General features: G+C 50.2%; 1 protein-coding gene across 8 annotated transcripts in view; it reads right to left on the reverse strand.

Annotated features, from left to right (window-relative positions):
- Positions 1 to 13,810, reverse strand: part of Ulk4 (unc-51 like kinase 4) — a 330,250-nt gene that overhangs the window by 248,034 nt on the left and 68,406 nt on the right. For all 8 annotated transcript variants that reach the window (XM_063260957.1, XM_013160183.3, XM_063260958.1 and 5 more), the window contains exons 19-20: positions 12,949 to 13,032; positions 5,255 to 5,416 (exon numbers count right to left, since the gene is read on the reverse strand). In XM_063260957.1, the coding sequence (XP_063117027.1) occupies positions 5,255 to 5,416; positions 12,949 to 13,032 (246 nt within the window). The remainder of the gene's footprint in view (positions 1 to 5,254; positions 5,417 to 12,948; positions 13,033 to 13,810) is intronic.

The following is a 13,810-nucleotide window of genomic DNA, read 5'->3' on the forward strand; positions in this document are numbered from 1 at the left end:
ACAGATTTTCAAGTTTTGGAGAAGGCTGAAAGTGAATCACCAAACATTCATTCATGAAGATGATAATGACTTTGACATTGGCCATGTGAGCCAAAGTTCCTGTGACAGTGAAATGGAACAAGAATCCATCAACACAGACATGGAGAATGTAGACCTCCTTGGCTCAGATGACAAAGGAAACAGCCATTTGAGTACATATATGTATAAAATGGCACAAAGTGGCAGCCACGCAGCCAAATGAAATGATGCAATGTTAGAGCTAGGTCAGAAAATACAGTGAGAATCTTGGCAAGGGAGAGACCTATTGGATAGAATGCCAACATTGCCATTCAATTTTGGAAATTGCCTGTAAAAGACAAAATGCTATAAGATGTTGTGAAATACACAAAATGCTAAAATACAAGTTAAAAACGTTCTGTATGTGCCAATAACCATACTAAAAAATGTTACACACCTCACTAGGTGGATTGAATGCTGTACTTGGATTTATACTGTACTTGGGTCTTTCTCGTGACAAGCATGGAAATGTACAAGACATATGGAGAAGCAATGGTGTGGTCTTGAGATTTACAGAATGACAACAACACTGAGGTTTCATTTTCTCCCAAATTGCCTGAGGTTTGATGTCAACACCATCCACCAAAAAAAAAAAAAAAAAAGAACTGATGATCTGGCTGCTGTTTGTTCATGGCTTGAGGGATTTATGGGTAACTGTCAAGTAATTTACTCACCATCTGAGTACATGACAATTGATAAACATCCTGCAGCATTTCATGGTCACTGTAGTTTCAGGTAATAGAGTTCCAAAAAGTCTTCAAAATATGGTGTAAAAATGTATGCCCTTATAGATGCAGACTTACTATGCTTTCGATTTCAAAATTTAACGTGGAACTCAGCCACCAGGTCCTTATTTGTACAGTAAGAAAGCAAACATTGTGAACAGACTTGTTGCTCCCATCTCCCAAATTATTATGAATGTGATATTCGAAAATTAGTTTACCAGTTTCCAGTTGATGTTATATTTGCTAACAGTGTACAAGTTGACCAGCATAGGAACTGTACCCAGGAACAAAGTAAAAATTTCAACTAAAATTGTGGTGGACTGATAACTGGTGGTCAGCTTGTAACACCAGCTGAAGTGAATCAACATGGAGCTGAGCATGGATGGCCTGCCTGAGACTGTTGCCAGCATTCAAAGGAGACCTGGAGAGGAAGCAGTGCTGGTTCTCCGTGGTAGTGCTGGTTCTCCTGTTGCCATTGGCTCTCCTGGAGAGCCTGTCCAGCTTTTTTCCTGATTCAAACATGGCTGTTCTCCTCAGAGAACAAGGTCCTCCAAGGTCCTCCTCCAGCAGGACCTTGCTGCTGCAAGAATGGCTGTGGGCCATCTTGGGGGAGCTCTTTGTCACTTCCTGGTTCCAAAGGGGAAGATGTCTGCTGTTCAGTTGCCAGGAAAGCTCATCATTCTGGCTTCTTAATATGAACGTGGCTGTTATCATTGGAGCTCAGGACCTCACTGTCACTGAAGATGGCTGTGATTCTTTTCAGGGGAGCCCTGGTCCTTATCTTGAGTGCTGCTTCCTGGCTCCAGTGTAGATCCCTCAGCCTGCTGCTCAAACTTTCTAGCTTCCACCACTGACCTGTGCTTCACAGCACAGATCTATGAAAAGAGACTTGCATGAGGCATTATTATGGGCTCTAGGTCTTCAGCTGGACCCATGCAGGACGTTGCCATGGGATCCTGGCTAGGGTGGGATGGAGCAGCTGAGCAAGCGATGGGTGAGGCTGAGTGTGTGACACAACTGTTCTCTCTCCAGTGGGTGAAGCAGGCAGTCAGTGAGTTTACACTGACAAGCAAAGACTGAAGCAGAACAAAGTTTGGATGGGGGAAACTCCTTGAAGGTTCCCTGGAGCCACTTTTGGTGCACAAGACATAAATACATCTACAGGGAAAGGGGCCAGAAGTTTGGGTAAAATGAATGAAATGCACGAAAAAGCAGTGTGAAATCCGAGGCTGGCCCTGAGTCCTGGCTGTTTTTGCAACAAAAATGGCTCTACCTTGCAGGGAGTTGGCAGGGCTAGAGGCACTAAAAGCTCAAAATCAGAGGACTATACTATAAAGAGACTGATTCAAAATAAGATGGGTTAGGGCATGCTCACGAATGACTTTCAGAGTCCTTTTGAAGGGTTCCCAGGAACAGGCCATGGGACCACCCACCCTGTCCAGGGCTCCAGGCAGGGGTGGTGTATCCAGGAGCTGTGGCCACTCACCCAGGCAGCGGAGGGCTGGAGAGAATGAATGGCCCCTCCAGGCTGGCTAGGGAGGGAGAGGCAGCAGGCAGCATCTGTGCCAGGCCAGGTACCCCAGGTTACACAGGGGTTCCCTCCTCTCTGTGTGGGGCTCATGCCAAGGAAATGACACATCATACTGGGGCCGGTCCCCTCGGAGTCCAGCAAGGGGTCCTTGGTAAGGAAAGGCTCAGCCCTGACCTCTGAGTGTTGGTCTAATTTCAGAAGGACAGTAGGTCTCCTGAGTCAGCCTACCAAGGGAGCTTTAGAATTTCCTTTGCCCTCTCAGCCTTTTTGGGGGACAGGGCCTCCAGGTATGCTGTAAACGACTCTGCATGCCCAGGGCTGCAGAGATCTCCTCTTCCTCACCCCGAGGCAACTGGAACCAAAGACAATTTCAGGAACCAGTCCACCAGTGGCTTTCTGGTTCTGCATGGCAAGGACTCCACCTGTCCCATGCGTGTGCTCCCCACACCAGGAGGAGCTGGGGACCTGGGCTCTGCAGGCCAGCAGTCTGTTGGTCCATCTTCTCCAGCAAGGTTCCTGCTCTCCAGAGGGCCTGTCCAGACCAAGGGACTGCTGTTGTGACAAAATGCACATATCCCAAATACAGGGCCACCACTGCTCCACGCTCTTCAGAAACAGGCGACAGCTGCTCCCTCCTCCCAACTTGGGGAGTGGGTAGAGGATGCCACAGTCTTCCACTGGCCACCTCACCTCAGGAAGGCGGCGTTCCCCAGCTCGGCTTGGAACCCACCATCTGGGCCTCCCAAGCATTCCCTGCCGGAGTGTACAATGTGGGGTCTGGGCTTGCTAGGCAACACTCCCCGTACCCTACAGCTGAGCAGGGCCTAGGCCAGTATGGGGCCACCTGACCCTGGGGTTCACCTCATGCTCTCCACTGGGATGACCCTCGAAGTGTTACTGTGACCCTCAGGAAGGCATACAGCCCTGAGGTGATCCACATCCTGATGGTGGCAGGAGGGCCACCTGAAGGCTGTGGGGACGCAATTCTTTTTCACATGACTGCGTGGGCCTGGAGGACGAGGCTGGCCTGCTCTCCTTCACTAAGTTCTGACGCCTGGTCACTTACTAGCCCATGGGTGCAGTCCCTGCCAAGAGTGACCAGCTCTCAATGGCTTGGGATGGCTCACCATACCCTGCCTTTTTAACTTTTCCAATGAATTTGAGTCTAGTTCAGGTTTTTCAGGGCTAATTCCTCCCATCCTGCCTGGCACAGCTGTTCACCACCCTGGGTCCAGGCTTGCCGATGTCCCACTGGGAGGAAAGAGGTGGATTTAGTCATAGATAGGCCTCTCTTGCAGTACAGCATGGTGTCTACCAGCCCCCACCAAGAGAGACAGCCATAGGCTGCCCTCAGAGGTCAGCAGTCCAAACCATGACCTCATGTCTGCTCAAGGTCAGTCTGGAGGCCTCGGGGATGAACAGAGCCATGGGAACAGCCATCCTGGAACCACCAGGCCTGAAGCTTGGTTCCAGTCCCTGCGGGGCTGTGGAACTGGCCTCTTGACCTCGGTCAGTCCTCCCATAGCCTCTCCCTCCCTGTGACCTAGGACAGAATGAGGGGCCCTCTAATTGTCTGCTTTCAGGTCTGGGGACTCTCTGGCCCATGGTGGTCTCTTGTCTTTGGGCATCACTGACCAGGGGCTGGGCTATGTCTTCACACCCAGAATCCACACTTGGAAGAACCTGGAACTCCCAGAAAGCCTCTCAGCTGCTTTAACGTTTTTGGAGAGAAAAATGAGACATCAGTTCAACTTGCTCTTTTCCGGGGGCTCAGGTTCCCCCTGAAATGAGTAACCCCAAACACTTCAGTGAGAGCTGCATGCCAGGCTCTGTTCTGGGGTGCTCAATAGCTCCTCTGTGGGGAAGCTGAAGAGGGCTTGGCTTCCCTTGTCACCTCCTCCTCGGTTGGGACTCATGGCAGGCAGACACCTATCCACTGGACAACCTCTGCCTCAAGTAGGAGAGGGCGAGCAGACTCCTGCAGAGCACCCGTTCAGACACCTGGGATCAGCAGGTTAACCACGGCTCCTGGCCTCCTCAGGGACAGAGGGATCAAGAGTGGAGCCCTAAGGGCTGCAGGAGAAAGTACCCCATGAGCGGAAGACCCACGACCATGCAAGCGCTCTGGAGTTAGGGTCAGCGGTACGGTGGACCTGACTCACACAGTCAATGTGTTCCCAAGGGCTGGCCATGCTCAGATTGTCAGCTGCAGGCTTGTGCTCCTCTACACAGCCTTCAAGGCCTCTCTGCTGTACAATGGCAGATCTCAGTGTCCTGAGAGAGATGCTGGCCTGGGACTTCCCAAGGAACCCCGGGCAGAGAGGATGTTGTTATGCTTCTTCCAGGACTCTTCAAGGTTAATCTGTCTCTGAGCCCATCTGGAAGCACAAGCAGCTGGCACTTGGGTCACAACTCAAGATTTTGGTCATAAATTAAAATGAAAATTAAAATTGTCACAACCCAAGTTGTTTATATGCCAGGCCAATCATGACCCAAGGGCCCACTGTACTGTGTAAGGGGAGGTACTGGGATAAGGGAGTGATAGCCTGAGGCCCTGCACGAACCCCAGGACAGGAATGTAACAAAGCTCTACGCCCAGACTGCAGCAGGGCCCAAGCTCGAAAAGGCAGGACACTGTAAATGCAGCAAAGCCACTCAGGTCCCCTCTGCCACCAGGGTTCTCCTGGCTCCTCCAGATAGCTTTGAAACCATGATGTCATGGTTTCCTACAAAGGATAACTGGAATTTCCTGACTGTCCCAAGGTTTTCCAGCCCCCATTCAGGAAAAACTGAGTTACTGTTCTCACCAATGACTATTCCACAATTTCTGATTCCTAACTACATGTACAATTAAACTGACTCTTTCTGACACACTGCTTCACATTTGGTATTCAAATGCATGCAGCAATCTCCCCATAGACACCCACCCGGTTGGCCATACCGAGATCGCTGTTATCCGGAGGGAGTCCACGGTGCAGTGTCTGAACAGGAACCACAGAGCAGGCCCGATCTCTCCTGTGATGAAGCCCTGGGCCTGCGTGGAGAAGGTGGTGCACACGTTTTCTACAATCTTTGCCGCCATGTGATTCACGACACGCTCTTCCTAGAGAAAGCACAGACGAGAGGCTGAAAGGCTGATCTAGGATAAGAAATGTACACATCTCCTGTCTCCAAAACCACCAGGAAGAACGCCTGTATATCAGAGCTGCAGCCCCATCCCTCGTAGGGTTGGCATCCTTGGAGGAGGGGACCTCCCCAGCCAAGGGGATTGTGGAATGATTAAAAATAATGATTTAATTATTCATGAGCAGTCTAACAGAACATGGTTCTCCACATAGTCTAGCAGCTATCAGAATACAATTTCTCTGTATATCTTAAAGATCAGTCCAGGTGTGGTGGCACATACCTATAATCCCAGCAAGAGGCTCACAAGTTTCAGGCCAATCTGAGAAACTCAGCAAGATGCCATCTCAAGACTTTAAAAAATAAATAAACAAAAAGGCTGAGATGTAGAGTTCGGCATTCCCTGGGTTCAACCCCAGCACCAAAATTTAACACAATAATCTGGGAAACAAGTAACACAAGTATAACACAAATATCAGATGATGTTTTTAAAGCTACCAGGAGCAGAAAGAATGACTCATGTCCCCAGGATTAGGAGGGACCTGCATGCCCCTCAGCCAGGATGGAAAGGACACTACAGGTCACCCAACAAGTCCTAAGGATATGCTGCCTCACCAGCAGGACAGAAAGTATTCCAGCTCATTCTAGCAGAGCTCAAAAGTTGGCCTCAAACTCTTTTCAAGTCATGCAAGCAAGTCTAAGAAAATATTCAAAATGCTTGAAGGATCACAAGAAAAATTCAATACCCAACAATATAAAAGCCATAGCATCTCATATGTAATTAACCAAGCTGCCGAGCATGAGCGCAGAATCCCTAAGAAAATTCCACCACGGGAAGTGCTAACTGGCTTAGTCCAGCGGTGTCCCCTGGCTGCTGTCACACACGCAACTGCTTTCACAGGAGAAGAGGAGAGGTGATGAGAGAAGCAGACACTGACACAGGGCTCGAGTCAGAGAATCGGTCCTTGTACACAGCTTGAAATCGGAAAATGGCGAGGGCAGAGTAGAAGAGGAAGATCCACAACAGTGGTCAAGGCAGACACGATTCGGACAGGATCTCAAGAGCACAGCTGAAGAAAGACAGATCGTGGGGCCACATCAAACTAAACAGAGGAAAGAAACAACACACAGCCCTGAAGGAAAGATCCAGAAAGCACACACTGGAGACACTGCGACGCAGATATGTGAGGAACTCAGGCTACTAAATATTAGAAACACAAAGCAGTGCACTTCTATAATCCCAGCACTTGGGAGGCTGAGGCAGGAGGCACTTGGACCGGCACTCACACAGCGAGAGGCTGCACCTGACACAGTGCCATCCTGGGTGCTGCAAAACCGCTGGAAAGGGAGGCTCTGAACCTCCTCACCAGAAAGAAGTGAGAAGCACGCAGGGTGATGGTGTACCTGAGCCTGAGCTGGTAGTTCCAAAGTGGGTGCATACATCCGGGACATCACAGTGCACCCCACCAATACACACAGGTGTTACCTGTTAAAAATAAAACTAAACATTTTTAAGTAAATTGAACATATTTCTGACACACAAAAGCTGAGAAAATACATCACCAGCAGAACTGCACCCCTAATAGTAAAGGAAATTCTTAAGGCAGAAGGAAAATCACAGTGAGAGGAATGTGATCTGCAGAAGAGAATGAAGAATCAAAGCCTTAAATGCGCGAATAAACATCACGGGCTGTTCTTTAACCCTCTGTAAAACACGGGAAGGCGTTTAAAGCAGAGGCAGGACTGTGTCGGGACTGGATGTGTGTGTGTTAGCCAGGATGTGTGTGTTGGGAGGGGTCTAAGCACAGAAGTGGAAGTGTGTCACATTGCAGAGCTGACCAGCAGCACACGCTCTCCTGACCTTCAGCTTTCACACGTGGCTCCTAAGTGAGACATGGGAATCCTCGCGTCATCCACATGTTCCGACGGAGGGAGGCTCCGGGGAAGAGACTGTAAGTTACACAGGGCTCACAGGTGACTGCATAACACATTAGCTGCGTCTCGTATTATATCAGCCATCATAAATTAAAGACATATGCTGTAAAATACGGATAACAAGTAACAAAAAGTCAGTAAGGACAAAGAAAACGTGGATACAACTACCGACCCCAGCCTTCAGAGACGACTCCACTCAAGCAAAGCAGAATGCACACTGCATGAAACATGGTAGGCTGGACCACGTTCCCAACTAACAATCCTACCAGGGAGAAGAAAAACTACGTCACTCAGCAATGACAGAGTTCACCTTTCTCCCCTAAGTTTATGTGTGCTGGGTCATCAGGAAACATCAACAAACTCCAAAGGACTGGATGTGTGTGTGCGTTAGCCAGGATTCCATTAAGCTAAAAACAGCAACCAAAAGATGAAGACAAAACTCAGGACTAGTAGTAAATAAGAGAGACATAGAGTTACTGATTTTAAACTACAAAGCATGCAATGAGCAAAACAAACAAGAAGATGGAAGTTACCAGAAACCAAAGCAATGGAGGGTGGTGAGGAGGGCAGCAGTCACCATAATTTCTCACAGGCCACCTCTGGCCACGCTGGTGCCAGCCCTAGACAGGCATCGTCCCAGAGGAAGAGAGGGCATACGGAGGTGTGCAGGCACAGGTTCCACTCACTGTCGCCCAAAGCTCAACACTTCTTCCCGGGGGAGATTAAACTTAAGGTTGCAACAGCAGCAGCACAGGAGGAGTAACTGTACGTTCCAGGGCCTACCAAAACCAAGGCTGTCACTCACCTCTGCCTTAGGTACCAGTGCCCAAGCCTCTCAGCACAGGACACATAAAGGCTGACATTTCTAGCGCTTCTTTTTCATTCAAGCCAGGTCTCCTCTAATTAAACACATAAACAGTGAGCCACTGTTTTCTCAAAAAGAACAAAGAGTGCCAATTAACAAGTGAAAATTAAATTTCCTCCTAAAAGAATTTTGCTGCATGAAATTTATCTAACGAGCTTTTGTTGAGGAATGAATAATAAAGCCAATCATTTGTTTTCTGAACCTTACATTTTTAAACACAACATACACCAGGTGTCAGTTTGGCACCTTAATTATACAATTATGCGAGCTCAAGAAAAAAAACCAAGCTGATGGGATCCAAATGCAGAGATTCACTTTCCCGTCCACAAGCAGAGCAGCTGCTAACGATCCTCTCAGGCTCCCTGCCTGAATGTGTGCACCACATCGACATGGAAACTCAGCGCCACTGGTCCTAGTATGACACAACAGGATTACAAGGGGAGGGCTCCCTGCTGTCACCTGTTGAGGGGGGCGGCTAGTAGCTGTGTCCTGGACCCAAGAGCCTGAGTCAGGGCGCTGTACTATGGTCTGCCACCAGAAGGCGCCCTTGGGGCTAGCCGTGTCACACCTCAGGGCTCCATCTCTGGGCTCCTGGCTGAGGTCTCTGTAACACCAGGCCAGTTCAGAGTCCCCACGCACCACACTCCTGGACATCAGAGCAGCTCTCCCAGGTCTGTCCCTCTCTTTTGAGCACTAGCCTCTCCCGAAGACAAGGGGACATCTGAGGAACACCTCCACGTCCACAAGGCATCTGACCTGCAGGGAAAAGGAGGCCATCATGCCATGGACGCTGGGGACACGGTCAGGCCACTGCACCTTGGTCACAAGTCAGGGTGACAGGCCACCCCTCCCAGGCGTGCCCCACCTCATGACCCAGGATGGAAGGTCTGTGGCCAAACTGCCCAGATAGCGTTGTAGACAACATGCCTGGAGTAGATGCCCACGCTGAAGCCACTACGAGAGCCCGGAACAGATGAGTTCGTCCTCCACGGTAACTGCAGGTATTCCAGTGTATGCCTCGCATAGCGCCAATGCACCCCAGAGCAAGGCCAGCCTGGCCGTGGATGGCAAGCAAAGTAACTTAGAACTTAACACCAGCACTGCCTTTACCGCAGGGCTCCACAGCCGGAGAAGCAGAACCTCCCCACCACTGTCTCCCCAGAGCAGAGACGAGAGGGGGCAAGGGTCCCGGCAGAGCCACCCACTGTGCTCCCCAGGGCACACGGCTCCTCAGAGTCCTGGGCTTTGGGCAACACTGGTGGGGGGGAGGGGCTGCATGCTATACCTCCAGCCCTGGATTCTGCTTTTTGAGTGATGTGTGCACATTTTTAAGAGGCACAATATGACAGGCTGAATCATAAATAACCTGGATAACAGGCACATCAGGTAATCAGCATACCTGACACCTTAACTTATATTACTTCTTTAAGATGAGTACGTGTAAGTTTTGATTTTTTTCATGTGTTTTGTTTTGTTTGCTACCAAGTATCGAACTCACGATCTCGAGCTTGCCAGGCAGGCGCTTATGCTGCTGAGCTAAACCCCCGGCCCTCATACATATAAGTTTTGAATGTGAGAGAAAATGTGGGACTAAGCAAAAGGACATCTCAATCAATTTTAAAACAGGACAAATAAAACAACATGAATCTGCTAATGCCATAGATTTCTAAACGTAGTGGTTAAAATGGCCACTTTTATGTGATATTTGTCAGTATTTAGTTTTTTCTTAAAGGAAGGATTGGAAGCCTGGTGGCACACGCCTAGAATTCTAGCTTCAAGAGATAGAGGCAGATCACATTCAAGGCCAGCCTGGGCAGCTTAGGGAGAACTTGTCTCCAAATGAAAAGAGCTGGAGACAACTCTGCACTGGCCCCACTCACCCAAGGGCTGACGGAGGAGGGAAAGAGGGTACAATTTTATTGTTTCAACAAAGGTAGAAGAACAGCAGTAACTCCCACCCCACAGAAAAAGTTTAAACTATCTCATCAACATCCCAGAAGAAAAAATTTAAAAGTACGACTAGGCACCATTTATAAATACTAGTCAGATGTCAAAAAGAGTTAACTACCACCAGCACTAGCGGAGTGAAACTTCAAGGCCTTACATGTCTTAGTAACAACACAAGAAAGGAAGAAAGCAAATGATGTACCCAAACCATGTAAAGCTGTGGCTGGGCACGGAACCAGGCTCTGGAGAAAGCATGTCCCTCTCCGCTCCTGGTCTTTGCTGCTCTGTCTCCGGCCAGCGCATGACAGATGACCTCCTGTTTATCACATGAGCCGTGAACAGTTGGCCTGCACAGGAGAGCCAAGTGACAGCCAAGTGCGGGCCAGGGCTCCAGCCGCGTCTTTAGCTCGCCATCCTCCAGTCTGTCCTCCTCTGCCAGGCTTCCCACTGAATGTGCCCCTCGTGCTCGCATCAATGCCTTCTTCTCAAGCCTAGACAAGATGTATTCCCAACGGCCACCCCAGGAAGTATACTCAAAACGCGAGTCCAAAAACCACATAAAAAGCAGCAGTAGCTAAGAAACCCTTGGGGAGAAATGATTATCTTGGTAGGAAAAAAAGTCCCATATATTAAAGAAACCATTAAAATTCAGTGATATTTACACCCTGCAGCACAGACAGACAGACAGACAGACAGAGCAGGGAAAGCCAAGGGAGCCCAGGAAGTGGCATTCACAGCAACCCAAACCAGCAGAGAGGAGAGACTCCAGCGACTCGGGACAAGGGGGACCCACCTTCACTTCCCCAAGGAAAGCAGCACCTGGGGGGTGGGGGATGTGGTGCAGGAAGGGGCGAGAGCAGCTTAAAGCCCTCGTGGTAAACAAATGACAGCATGCCACAGAGAAAACACCAGAGCCCGTCTCCATCACCTCAGAGCAAGGAGGCTCCTCAGGGCAAGGAAAGCAGGAACCGACAGACTGAGACGCACTAGAGGAGGAACCTCTGCCCACCAGCTGTAACCCACGCATTGTCTGACATGATTGCAGACTAAGCCTCTGCAACACCCAGCAACACAAGATTAAGGCCCAGAAACATACAGAACACCCCTGGCTGAAATGTCCCATACCAACGGAGAGGGATGGAGCCCATGGCCTTTGCTCGCAGCCGCAGAACTCCTTACACTGAGACACTGACTCCCCAAGTCGCCCGGGTCAGGCTGAACTTGCCATCCTCCTCTCTCGGCCTCCCCGGGTGCCGAGTGACAGGCACAGGCACACACCTGCTCTCCCTCAGTTTGTACTAAGGGAGGTGGGACTGTCTTCCCAGCGATACACAAACCTGCCATGTGCTCTTCTGCACACTGGCACAGTTCACAAATCACATTCACAAATACCAGCGGGGTGAAAACCACTGCACATAAAAGACTTAACTTATTTGACCCTGAACTAGGTCCTGAACACCTTAGCAATTCTGTTACTTCAAGAACTACTGCAGGGCCAGGGATACAGCTCAGCGGCACAGCACCTGCTCGGCAGGTGCAAGGTCCCAAGTTTGATTCCCAGTGCCAGGAAAAAAAAAAACACTACTATAATTCAGTTCTCTTTTTTGTAAGGACAGAAATCTTTCTTGTAGGGAAAACAACTGCCCCTTTGTTTACCTGTTTTGTAAGGACCATGATAGTACATGTTCTGCAAAAACACATTCATAACTGTTTTTCAAATACAAATTTTTCAAAATTCCAGAGCTTAGAGATCCCCATTTGTGAAAAACACTAACTTGCCCTTCAGACAAGGAAATGAAAAGAACATTCCTGAGTACAAACCGTCTCCCCAGCTCACAATCATTAAAGATCAGTAAGTAACACCACCCACACGGGCTCATCAGGCGTCCGTCCTCGCCCTCCGCATCCAGTGAAAAGCAGTGGTCCCCAGGGCCAAGCTTTTCCTAGGAAAAAACTTAAGTCTTACACATGAGGATTTTGAGGGTCCCTTTCTCCTAGGAAGGCTCCTAAGGAGGTGCCTTCCTCTGCGCTCCTGTGTTTGTTCCCCAACGCTGACACAGCTGACACCCTACGCCTCCTCTTTTCAGCCTGTTCCCGGGGGGAACTGCACCCTCTGCGTCCATGTGCCTACAGGAGCCACACAGACCTTTCGCTCCAGATGACAATGATTAATCCAGTAATGACAAATACCGTGTGACACAGCATCCTGCTCCAGAACCACAGACCCCACTCAGGAGCTCAGGACCGACAGGAGCTGGGCAACTTCGTCACCCTGAGGAACACTGCAGTCCACAGCTCCGCCCTGGGTCACACAGCATCAGATTGCGCACAGCAAACACACAGGAGCTGTATGCAAAGGAGGCTGGCGCGAGCCGACAGGGACTAACCTGCAGCTCATAGCTCGCAACAAACACTGCACATCATTAAGTTCAGGGGTCCCTGGCCAAAACCCCCTTTTCTGAACTCAAAATGACACCTGGTGGGATAATGAGGCACTGGATGCAGAGAACGCTGAGCCAGCAGCAGCTATAACTTGGGGAGGGGATGGGGAAGGACGTGCGGTTGTTACATAAGGTTACACTGCCTGCATCTGCTGCCAGGTGTGGGGAGGAATGCTTAGCAAGTGATGAGAAGCCGGTCCATCACCATGGCGGCAGATGCTTTGCTCGATGATGGGCCAGGGCAGATCTGGACACATCCTAGACTGACAGCTCAGCAGAGCTTTCAGGGCCATCACCACCACGGAGGCCCAGCGCACAGCTTACCCCTTCCCGCAGGCACCTCACGAGCACGGTGTAGGCAGCCAAGGGAACGATCCAGCACTGCCGGGGTGGCTTGCTCCTCTCGTCCTGAAATGAAGCAGAAGGAAAGATGGCGAAGTCAGTGGCACAGAGAGACATGAGCCACCCAGGAGCACAGAACTTGGTAACGTCCTGTTTGGGGCAGCACATGCTCCCCAACAGCTGTGCCTGGTCAGGATCAGGAGTCTTTGAGCACGACACACCCTCGAGGCAGTGCTCCTCTTCGCACAGCTCCTGAGATCCAGATCAGGAGCCACAGGGGAAGAGAGCCCACCTGGGGAACTCCAGGTGGTGACCTGCTCTCCCAGCCTGCACAGCACGACTTCAGCTACACTGGTCGAAAGCTCAGTGTACTAGGCTCAGAGTCATACTCAGTACTGGACATCAACACAGCTGAAGACATGCTGCTGGCTGGTGAGACATGTGGGTGACCGTCTGTGTTTTCACAAAACAGGGCAGAATTTCTTGTGTTGTAAAGGGTTCCTGTTTGATACTAACTTGCCTCTTTCCGAGAGAGCTGACGGCTGCTGTCTGAAGCACAGAGCTGCTGGACACGTTTGCACATCTTTGTCAGCGGCCGTCTTACCAGCCAGCAACTACGGTTACAAGCTGCTCCACCTCAGGACTAATTCAGAACCCCAGTTCCTTCCTAAACATGAGTCCCTTCCCATCCAGCCCAACTGTTCAAAACCTTCGTGGATATCGACAGTCCTGGGCTCTGCCCCAGCCTCAGCCCCACTCTTTCCTTCCTGGCCACTTAGAACTGGACCCCAACACCTGCACCAGCTCCCTACGATGACCTGGCCTTGCTCCAGGGACCCCAGGG

This window comes from Cavia porcellus, unplaced genomic scaffold (genome assembly GCF_034190915.1).
Source record: "Cavia porcellus strain 051 isolate PalLab524CR breed Dunkin Hartley unplaced genomic scaffold, mCavPor4.1 scaffold_14, whole genome shotgun sequence".
Lineage (NCBI taxonomy): Eukaryota > Metazoa > Chordata > Mammalia > Rodentia > Caviidae > Cavia > Cavia porcellus.